General features: G+C 33.6%; 1 protein-coding gene across 1 annotated transcript; it reads right to left on the reverse strand.

Moving 5' to 3' along the window:
- Positions 1-6,229: 6,229 nt before the first annotated feature.
- LOC148599041 (uncharacterized) lies at positions 6,230-11,301 on the reverse strand. Its single transcript, XM_088560277.1, has 3 exons — positions 11,283-11,301; positions 9,498-9,572; positions 6,230-7,827 (listed from the first exon to the last, which is right to left on the reverse strand). Exons 1-3 carry the CDS (start codon positions 11,299-11,301, stop codon positions 6,230-6,232), a joined length of 1,692 nt encoding a protein of 563 aa, XP_088416403.1.
- Positions 11,302-12,580: the final 1,279 nt, after the last annotated feature.

Here is a 12,580-nt window from a genome sequence, read left to right on the forward strand (position 1 = left end):
AATGATTACGGCCAATATTATTTTTATTTTTTACATCAAAACAATCAGTGTGTTTGATTCTGAATGTTACAACAATTATAGCTACAAAAACTCTTGTTTGTGAGGTCAAAGGGTGAGTGGCTTCTTTTAGGTAATTAATATCATAACTACCTCAATTAACAATTTTACGACCCACGTGCCGGTGGAAGCCCACCTGCCACCATAAATCAGTGATTAACACCTTGTTGACTGGCGCGTGGATGAATGTCATAACTTAATTAATCCGATTGGCTGATATGCGTAAATATACAAATCTATCGGAATTTAGAATGATCTGCAATCCTGACATATCTGCATTCTTTAAGAATGATTTAAAATATTTTTTTAAAAATAAAAATAGCATATAACGTCAAAGAAATAGATAATATACATCTTAAACTTTTGATAAAAACATACCATTTTCAAACTCAAATCTTTGCAAATTACGTTATTTTTCACCCTTTTCACCCTTTTGACTAGATCCTTTAAGCTCAGTTTCCGTTATATAGATGACGTATTATCTTTAAACAATCCTAATTTCGGGGATTTCATACATCGCATCTACCCCAAAAAAACTTGAGATAAAGGATACTACAGACAATGTGAAGTCAGCCACACATCTTGACCTACACTTAAAAATCGATGTTAAAGGAAAACTATTGACCAAACTTTACGACAAACGTGATGACTTTTCATTCAAAATTGTCAAACTTCCTTTTATCTGTGGCAACATCCCTTCAGCAACTGCGTATGGAGTGTCCATATCACAACTCATACGTTATGCCAGAGCTTGCAGAAACTACGCAGACTTTTTGTATCGCGCTAGAACTCTATCAAATAGGCTTCTGAAACAGGGTTATGTTGCTACAAGAATTGAAGTCATCATTACAGAAGTTTTATGGTCGTCATCATGAACTCGTGGATCGTTATGGTGTATCCATCTGCACCATGAAAACTAATTTATTCAACGGGTCATAGTTTTCCTTTCCTCGTTTGTCTACCCCGGACTTGACTTTTTATGAGCAACTCGGTTGGTGTTTCTAGAAAAGCAGAGGACGCTTACTCTACCGGTGCACTTGGTCCATGCTCCCAGTTTTTAGTGGAGTCCGAGTTGATCATTTGCTTTTGTTACTTTGTATATATGATTTTAGTTACTTTATGTTCTTTGTTGTGTATGTCTGGTCTTTGTCCCCGGATTGCATTCTTTTGATTACCCCTAAAACCTTGGTTCCCTTGTTTATTCTTTCATCAATTTATTTCTTTATTATATTATTATATTTTAAAATGTCGTTTAAAATGATATATTTGATTAATATTAGTTTCTCGAAATTTTAAGCCTTATATGGCAAATTTTTACCAGAGACATTAATGTGTATTAATGTATGTGTTTTTATCAACTTTGCATGTATTTTTTTTAAATATAACGAGGGATTTATAACTTCTTACAATTATTTCTATTTTTCATCTTTTTATAATTCAAACAGCAAATAAGTACAGTCTCTCTCCTCTTGTCGGTATTTTTAGTTTATTGTCGCTAATTCAAAAACTTCTTGTCGCTAAATCTATTTCTTGACGCTTCTTGTCGGTAATTAGTGAGACCGTCTGGTACACATCCCGTAAGCGAAACCAAGAAATAAGTTACAAATCGATTTTTTTTAAAAATGCTATTTAAGTTCTAGCTTGTCAAAGCAACTAGTAAAATCATGACAATTTAAGTCGGAGCTAACGGTAAAATCTTTTACCACAGTACATGTATAACTTTGTTCTCGGTCTCGAAATATTAGCTGTGAGTCGTTTTCGGTAGAAAAGAATTATTTGTTTTACGAACAAATTCCTGGGTAGATTACTTTATAAACTTGTCAACGTGGCAATGATACTATTATTTTAATGATCGAAGTTTTGAATCTTCATATAGTGACTGCATGGTCACTCATTCATAACGAAGTCTAAATAACCGTGCTTCCCCGGTCTTTATACTGGTTAAACCCAAAGCCTATACAGTTTATTTGGTCTCAGTATCGTATTAATTTTCCCATAGACTTCTATAGTGAAGTGCATATTTTTAGGATTTTTTAAAAAATATGTAAATTGATTCAATAAAACTTTCACTTATGTAGCATTTCTAAGGACATGTGAAAAAATAATTTTCCGCAAAGAAAATAGGGTGAGTCCACGAAGATTGGACAGAAAAGTAGTCTTGAACTATAAATAGCCATTTTCCCTACTTTCACTTTCGTTTTGCACTCATCAAACCAACCTTTTCAGTGGAACATTTTTATGATATTATGTTAGATTTTCTTTTAAAAAAGTTCTTCATCTTACAGTGTGATGTTTGCTCTATTTTGTAAGTCATTGTTCATGTCTTTTGACAAAACATTAGTTTGTAGAGAGGCAAAAAGAAAATGCACTATATTTTTATGGCATCCATGTTTTGAGGTACACCCGCTCAGGGATATGCAATACGATACTGGTACCATTTGACATATGCATACTGGGTGGAGGGAGGATATTCAGGATCTTAATTATTTAAGTTCTAAATCTGACAAATTGATAATGCCTAAGTTATTATGAAAATACTGAGGAAGGGTGTCTTCTCAAAACACTAAAATATAATAAAAAATGTCAACATTTACCTGTAAAAATCTTTACTTATTATTTATCACTAATGACCAGATGGAAATTAATGAAATTGGTCAACTTCTAACAATGAATTAAGAATTTCAGACTCGTTATTATGTAATAAAAACTATATCATTTTAAAGGAGTTAATTGGTAATAAACTCGTATGGTTAAACAGAAAAACACAATTATTAACAGATTACTGGGCTGTAGTTCAGGAAAATGAAAATTTTGATATTTCTTTCTCAAGACATAGGTATATTTATTTAGTCATAATTTTATCTTTATTCAAAGCACTCTTATTAAAAATAACCATTCAGCATTTTTTTCTTCCATTTTAATAAAAGCAACATAAACATTCAATGTCAAAACATACTTTATAAACCTTTAAAAAAGTGAATTCTTTGCTTATTTGTCTCAAAAGACCTCATTTTGAAATGAAAAATATTCATATTCCTCTTAATTTAAATGAATAAATATATGATGCCATTCTTCAATTTTTATCCTTAATTTGGGCCATCACTCATCAAAATCCATCCAGTGGTTTTTTTTACAAACACCCATACAAAGTTACCTTATTTTCAACAGAGAAATTTGAGAAAATTGGCTAAAATAGCAACAGCAGTGTTCTATATAGATTATTACAAGTAACGTCTTTCTCTAATATACACTCCTTGTCTAGTCCAGACATCAAACGCAGTGCTCTTTCATGCAGCTTTTTTTTTTTATTGTTGATGTTATTTCCACTTCTGAAGTACCAGGTTAATGCTGGACTGAATTAATGAACGGTGGCTTATATTAATACATAATTACAAGGGCCTTAAATATCATGAAAAGAAAATATCAGTTTATTTAACATCACCAGTAAGTAAATCTATATATTTATATATGACTACCAATTAATAAAGAAAATTAGCCTTCAATGAGAGAGTGCAGGTTTGACTGAAAGGACAACCTGCGCACATTTGCTTACTGAACTTTTTTATTAGGTAAAAATATTTCTTTGTCCTTATAGTGAATTATTTTCAAAGAGGCAAGACAGATCTGATGAAAGATGATGCACCTGTGTCCCAAACATTTTGCTTGTGACATGAAGTGCACCCTTCTTCCAAAATTTACACCAGGCCGCTGGAGTTTAAGTTTTGATTACAGAAGTTTTATGGTGGCCATCATACACTCGTGGATCGTTATGGTGTATCCATCTGCACCATGAAAACTGATTTGATTTTCGTGTCATAGTTTTCCTCTCCTCTTTTGTCTAACCCGGACTTGACTTTTTATGAGCAACTCGGTTGGTGTTTCTAGAAAAGCAGAGGACGCTTACCCTACCGGTGCACCTGGTCCATGCTCCCAGTTTTTAGTGGAGTCCGAGTTGCTCATTTGCATTTATTAATTTGTATGTAAGGTTTTAGTTACTTTATACACTTTGTTGTGTATGTCTGTTTTCCATGTCTGGTCTTTGTCCCTGGATTACATTCTTTTCTTTACCGCTATAACCTTGGTTCCCTTATAATTAATTACTCTTTTGTCAAACATGAACATCTATAGAAAGCACGTAACATATTTCCTGTCATGATATTCATTTTCGATTTTAACAACTTGACGAAGGACACCTGAACAAAAATTACTATGAAGCATAACATTTTATTTGCTTAGTCATACCTACCATTGAACATAAGGTAGACTATGTTCCTGAAAATATCAACAAAAAAGGAAAAAAAAAATATTTTGAATTAATACAATAACACTTGTGGCACTTTCCCACACTAAACTGTTCGCGACCATTTTATTTGTTTGTTGTATTACTTCAGCAATGCAAAACCTGGATGAATAATTACTCTTCTGCTTGGTGACCATCCGAAGCACTTGTACATGTATGCATGAAATAGCTGTATGAAGTAAGGTTGCATATATAAATTACAAAAAAACAACATATTCCTTTACATGTATGAACACATATTTTTGCTTAATCTCATACTGAAAATACAACATGTGATCTATTTCAAACTACTCCTTCAAGTTGTTGCTTTATGAAGCAGGATATAGCACAAGCATGTAAAACGTGTCGTTAAACCTGCTTGTTTTGCTATGGGTGTTGTGGACTGTAAAGTGTCGTTAAAATGGGTGTTTTTGGCAGTAAAGTGTCTTTAAATCTGCTTGTTTTGCTATGGGTGTTGTGGCCTGTAAAGCGTCGTTAAACCTGGTTGTTTTGCTATGGGTGTTGTGGACTGTAATGTATGAAGTGTCGTTAAATCCGCTTGTTTTGCTACGGGTGTTGTAGACTGTAAAGTGTCGTTAAATCTGCTTGCTTTGCTATGGCTGTTTTGGACAGTGAAGTGTCGTTAAATCTGCTTGTTTTGCTATGGGTGTTTTGGACAGTAAAGTGTCGTTAAACATGGGTGTTGTGGACTGTAAAGTATTGTAAATCATGGGTATTATTGACTGTAAAGCATCGTCAAATCTGACTGTTTCGCAATGGGTGTTGTGGATTGTAAAGTTGTTTTGCTATGGGTCTTGGTTGTTTCGCTATGGGTGTTGTGGACTTTACACAATGGACATTTAATGGTAAGTATAAACGTAAAAAAAAGATAAAAATGCATGTATAATCACAGAAATAAAAACAATTTCAGAAAAGAAAGACTGCTGTTTGATATTTTTTCTTAAACTGAATCCTGAATTATAAGTAACTGCCATCCTTTCATCAGTTCTGTGTCGTGTTCGGATATTTCACCGAAATGTACATGTAGGGCGCACTTCAAACAGACATGCACCATTGAGGTATTTGTCACAAGGGATTTTGATGTTTAATAAGCTGGAATTAAAAAATAAAACGTCGCATTAATAGCATATATTATTTTTCTTCGTTTATATTGAGTATTGTAATGTTATTGCAAACCTTTTTTATAAAAAAAATTTAAATACTTTAGACATCCTTAAATACACGTGCTTGTATGGATACAGTGGCTTTTAATGTCTAGAGGCGGGTACAGGAACTGGAGAACGGGATGGCGCAGTGACTGACCAAAGTGAGGCCGCGCATCATTCTCTTCCGTCTTACCCATTTTTTTCGAAACATAGGAAGACGCGTTTCAGACGCGCTAAGCTATGATCCGCCTAAGATGTCGTTGTTTTTCTGGGGTCATCATTGAGAGATGGATCCCGGAAAATAATATAATATAAATATAACAACAACAAAAATCGCGCAAAATACAGTCCTATAATCACTACAAAAAAAAAAAAAAAAAACCCAAAAAAACCCAAAAAAAACAAAAAAATAAAATTACACACCAGAAAGTTCAATGCTATCCTGTCTCATAATCTTAAAAAAATGTATCATCGCAAAAAAGGGAGGGGGCAGCAGCGACTTAGTCCCTGTATCTTATATTACGAGAAAAAGTACACATGGATTTTTTTCAAAATTACTTCATCTAAGGCAAGTTCAGTTTGAATTAAATTTATTTAAATCCTAACAAGTTTCAAAAAACTCATTTTAATGATATTGAGGTGATCTTTTGTGATATTTCTGTGCTTGTGCTAATATAAAGTTTTCCACAAGTCGGAAGGTGGATCATAGGGGCATAAAAATAGAGAATCAATCAATAAACTTACGTATAATATTCCTGTAGTACCATGGTTTTCGTCTGGGTTTTTTATTCTTTGGAATATTTTTCCGTAAAGAATTACTTTTTCTTTCCTTACTATCTTCTATTTTTTGTATTTTCACATTTCTTGAAATTTTTATTCGCTCTGCTTTATTTTCATTTGACATTCCAGTCCGCCACGCCCTGTTTCCTTGGCTTTCTTGAAAGTCAGAAAGAAAAGTTCCATCAAAAGAGTCAAAGAAATACGGATTATAGAATGGCTGTTGATAAAATGGATAAAAATCTTCTTCTCGGAAGAGAAACGAACTAGGAGGTGGTACCAAAGTGCTCGCTTGAACACTTGGGGGAGTTGTTGCCGGCAGCACGCGATCAATCCCACCAACTGCAGTTGTCGTCGGTAAACCTCGATCGAAAGATGTCGTTGGTATAATTTGGTTAATTCTACGAGTAATTGTCCTTGGAGTAAATGTACTAAGCCTTTGCTGAACCGGAATTCGAGTTCTTCGAGTAACCTGGAGTCTTGGAAACCTACCAAACGGAAACATTGGGATTTGACCGAACCGTGTTCTCATAAATTGAGACATATGCGTTAGACGTGGCCTGGGGTGAAAAAGCCTAGAAGTCAATAAGTTTTCCATATCGATATCGTAATAATCTGCATACATATACGGATAAAGACTCGGTGACCAAGGAGTATTAGGATAAGCCGATAAACTTGGGTATGCCAATATGGGATATGCTATTCCGGGAGTCTGAAATGGAATCGAGAAACCCGACAAAGTCCGTCTTGGAATAATGCTTGTGGTTGGTTGTTGGAAATTGGTAAATTCAGGAAAAGGTACCTGTTCCTGTGGAAACGTATCAACAAAATTGTCATTTGGACGGCGGTTAACTGGAAGCGGCCATTGCGGCTGTACACCTTCAGGTGCCCGGTTACTGTTTCTATTTATTTCTCCCTGTCTCCGTGAGGAAAGAGCAATATTTTGTTGAGGTGGTTGTGTATCTAAAAATCTAGCCGGTCCTTGGACGCTTAGAATATCCTGGTCGGTTGGAGGAGGGATGGTATTCGGTAAACTATTCAACGGAAGTGGGACTTCTCTATTTCGCATTGGCTTTGGTTGAATGTTCTTACTCAGTGTGCGATCTTGTCTTATCCTACTTCCAGGTAAAGGATTTTCGACACTGACATCTGTAGGAAGAATTCCGAGAGTCCTGAAGTTCAAAGGTAGTGCCCTTTGTCTCTGCAACGAATCGTCCTTCCTTAAAACAGGTTGCCGAATTCTCTGAATTCGAAGTTTGTTCACTTTAGTCTTGCTGTGTTTCCTTGAAATCCTTTGCTTCTTTTTCGGCTTTTTAATCACAGTTTTCTGTTGTCGCAATTTATTTAACTTTCCAATGACGTTTTGTCGTCGTATCGAAGTTCCGGGAAAGTCTCTATTTTTTAGAATGGGTGTTATTTCATTCGGGTTGAAGGCTTCTGGAAGAATATTTGGTGGCATTGAAATGTCATTTATTCGGTTCAGTTGGTGTCGGAATCGTGGTTTTGGAATTAAACTTGGTCTTATATTTCCTGTTGGTCTTCCCGTCTCTGTAAAATGATAGACAAAATTTCGTTTTTAGGAGATTGAAACTGTCAAAATCTTATGATGAGAAGATTTAAACTCAGTCAAATTTTATGAAAAGATTTAAATCTGGTCACAATCTTACAGATAGATGTATAATGTTATATACAAGGAATGGCAAAGGATAAATGTTAAGCATAAATACTAGCGTACACTTTGCTGTACATTATATTCGAATAATTTCGTTGTGATAAGTAATTTATCGAATAGCTTTTCATTTCTCATGTTGTGAGGCACAAATATGACAATGTGTCAAATTATCTTTCTATATTTTACATGTCAGTTCGATGTCACATTTGTACAACTAGGTCATGATATCTCTAACTATATAATATTACATTGAAGATCCATCGAACATCATCTGCGTTTTATTGTTTTTTTTTCACAATTAATTAGACAGATCTGCTGTCCTCTTAACACATTTGTTTATTCCACTTTCTTCTCTACCTCTCTAAACAAGCAAATAAGTCTACATCTACAACCATGCTATGAAGGTTAAACCTGAAAAGGGGTTGTTTCTGGCATGCAAATAACTCTTTTCAATGATATGCTTTTTTCCCAAATCGTTGTAGCCAACGTAATGCACAAAAGTCTCATTTGCTTTTCACAGTCCCCTTCCATATTCTAATTATCCTTAGAAACTTGTACTTTGAATTTATAGCAATTTAAATAGTTTGGTTCAGGAAAGTAAAATAGACCATTTCGTGATAATTTCTGAGCATGCCAAGTTGGTACGTACGCCGGGGTAGATGCTACACCTACCCGTAAAATCTGCAGTTTTCAATAAATTCGGGAAAGTGTTTCACTTACAGCGCAGAAAATTAGCTCTCTATTTAGGTTAGATTAGCTCTGTTATTATATGGGAAATCATTACATAGATCTTAAAACTAGGATGACTTGTAAAACTCGAGATAGAAAATTATTTTAAAACTTTATACAGGGAAACAATTCAGACAAACAATACAATAATAGCATGCAGCAAACAGGAACATCCAAATGAGTAACTCTGACTTCTATAGTAATTTGATATGATTAATGTAAGCATTCCTTTACAAGTAGTACATAAATTCTCCTTTTGTAACCGAGTGGTTTAAATTACTTTAAGAAATAACAGCCACATTTAAAAGGTAGAACTGAACTTTAAAATATAAATAAAATACAAATGAAACGCATAAAAATATGTAAAGTGAGGCCCAAATTTTTGGCCTTATGACCTTTGCCACGGGCAAAAAAGTTTTAAAGGTGGAGACTGTAGACTCTAGAGACTGTGTCGGCAGTTAACACCTTTAGAACTTTTTGTAGCTAGCTAATTGTAAGGACAAAAATTTGGGCCCCACTTTATTTGTATTTTATTTGTATTCATTTTCCTTTTAAATGTGGCCATTGTTAACTTATTTATTTTTCTTATTTTACGCTTAAGTGGCTCCTTCACAACATTCATATGTTTTAAATTATTTCACCATAGACAGTGAACGAGAAAAATCGGGAGAATAGGTTTTTCCAATAAAATCTGAAGAAATCTTGGAAAATGTGAAATCGCGGAAATTTAATTAATCACCGACCAGCAGTTAAAAGTCACGTGCATATAAATAAACATGTATTGCATGTTTTGTTTTATTATAATAGTATAACTTACTAGGGTCTTGGGATGTTACACCCACTATCTTTAGAACCAAATACGTTATCGACCATAGAAGCATTATCATTTGCTCTGAAATAAAATACAAACATACAGCATATATGTTGAAAACAAACTTGTACGCTTTCCAATCAAAATAATAGGTTTTATTTTTTAATTACTTTGTAATATTCCAACTCACAAAACTCTTTTGAATTTGTTAATGCCTTGTGTATACTGTTTGACAGCTTTTATCATGAGGCACTGGTCAGTATTAATGTTATGACATCCAGGGACGGATTCAGAAATGTATGGAGGTAGATCAAACTTAAAACACAGAGTAATCTTTTCTGTTATCTTGCAAAATCATACAGAAGTATGTATTTTCAGAGAGCAAATAGTGTTTGAAAAGATGCAAAAATATTGTCTTTAAATCATTCAAAAAGGATTCTTGGCATAAATCTATAAATTGTAATCTATAAATTGTATAATTACAAACATAAGTTTCATACACCCCCTTTCAAGAGGGAGATCGTTGGCGGGAAAATGATCCATAGAAATGTAATGTTTAATATTACAAGAAAAAAGATTCGGTCACCCCCCACCTTTTTTGAAATATGAAATATCTACTAAAAGCATCAGGTATGATCTACCTTAAAGTGGGTCTTACAATCCAGGAATTTACAAATTGGGGATGTTTAGACTATCATTGTTAACCCATTTTACGCCATTTATGCACATAATTGACAAAATTTTCTCCAAAAAGGAGGAGTTTCGACCCCAGACCCCTGTATCCGCCACTGATTATAAATAACGTTATTCCGTATTTTGAAATTAAAAGCTAACTGAAGCACTAAAGCATGATTAAGGTATTAGAAATTAATAAAAACATTTATAAAACACTCGATCGTGATTTTTAGCTTTCTCCTATTTCTACTATGCTTTCAAAATATCAGTACATGACTAGTTCCAAATTTTCAAGTTCTAGTTTCCTACTATCAAAATATATTTGTTCAATATGTCGAAACAGCACACATTTGAATATTTTTAACGCGTTGAGCAAATATTTCGATTGAAAAATATCATAAAATTATTGACCCCTTATTATTTACATTGTAAGCAGAAAACAATAATAAATACAGCTGACTTACTATTAGGAATTCTTGAGAACTGAACGCAGGTTTTTAACCACTAAACACAATAGTTCAAGCTGTATTGACACGTTTTTGCAATCAGTGACGACCCGGAAATTAGCTGATTATGTCCGACATCGAGAATTGTCTCGTTTACATGACGAGGGAACATCCAACATGTTAAATTAACATTACTTTTTTGTTTTTAATGGGACTTCTAATGGTTCAAGTGATTCTAAATATTTCCGTCAAAGACTGATATGACTGTCATTCTATTTTCAATTTTATGAGTGCGGTCGATTTTCTTTTTTGTTTGATTTCTATATTAAGTATAACATGATTTCGTGAATGCTAATGGCAGTTAGACATTAATTCTACCTTTTTTTTAAATGTAAAAACATACTACATTTGTATATGTGTTTAATTATTTATAAATTTTTAAAATCGGGATATATGTGTGTAACGTCAACCACTTTCGGGATTGTTTCTGTGATGCCTCACTAAAGGTGATTAGTTACGAACTTCGGGTGATTACAAAATACTACAAATGCAATTAAATGAACGATGATAAAAAAAACCGATCTGCAATTAGTATATTGGTTTTTCAATTATATATATATATATATATATATATATATATAATAATTACATCACTGGGGAGTATGCATACTGATCCGCTTTTCAGCCATCTGACTCGCCGCTCCAATACCAAGTCGGGTGCTACGTCTGTGCAATTATATTATTACATGTATTATGTAGCTGTTTCTCATAAGTCTATCAAAGAACACATTTAACTTGGGAAAGCAGTATATCCATACACTTGTAATTTAATTATAGGTCTCTGGTATATCTCATGGATCGACATGTCTTTTTTCGGACCTCACACATGTGACATATAAATCTCGTGCTAGACTACATTATAACTTGCATATTAATATGGTACACCAAAGCTTTTAGCGGATATAATACATTTGTATACTTCGTGATTGTTTTTTACATCGTGTCAAATAAACATATGTTATGTTTGGCTTGTAAAGACATGGTTCGTACAAGTTCCAATGTAAATACAGAAGTACGTTCATTCTAATTACATCTTACCTGTATTTCTATCTTTTCTTTCACACTTTAACAGTTTTAGATGGTTTTATGACATTGTCAGTCTTTAACAGGTTCGGGGAAAGTTTTATCTTTTTATTTTCATTATGGCTGATTTGGGATCTCGGAACAACCGGTCATTTTTTTCACTCGTAATTAAATAGTATATCTACTTGATGATTTTTGTAATGGCCTTGTTTTTGGTCCTCGGTTAGCTGTACCTATAATACAATAACTTTGTCAACACAGTATATTTATCAGGTAATACTATTATATTGCAAATGTATCCAAAGGAAACGGGATTAAATGTAAACGGAGCAAAAACGAACGTGATACCATGGCATTAGAACGACTAAAATATGCAGAGCATCAGCGAACTTATTACATGTCAATGCTAACTAAAATAGGGAGCAATAACGAACGTTATGAGAACTGTGATGAAGAGTATGTCATGGGGAGACCCAGGTAGTGGGTGGCACATGACAAATTCACAGACACTTCGGGAAAGGATGGTCCCCCCAAATTAAATGAAAATTCTTTCTGACATCACAATAAGTAAATATATTTTAACCAATGATTAACGTGATTCCGTGGAGACGATGATTAATTATACACGGACCAATAACCGGCGTGATTTAACAATACCATAGGGGTGTTAGGTAAAACAAATGTAACGGTAAAAGATTTGAAATGGTTTAAAAATTAAATGACTGTATTCATTGTATTCACATTTTAATACGTTAAAGAGTAATTACTGACATAATCATTGATAACTAGCATTAAAGTTTAACCCATAATTATGTACAGTTCGGTACAAAAAATATGCAGCTTCAAAAAAATTAAACCTTTAATTGTGATTGTCTAAAACATAAG

Source organism: Perna viridis, chromosome 14 (genome assembly GCF_037379345.1).
Source record: "Perna viridis isolate PV_CMFRI_1.1 ecotype Kerala chromosome 14, ASM3737934v1, whole genome shotgun sequence".
Taxonomy (NCBI): Eukaryota; Metazoa; Mollusca; class Bivalvia; order Mytilida; family Mytilidae; genus Perna; species Perna viridis.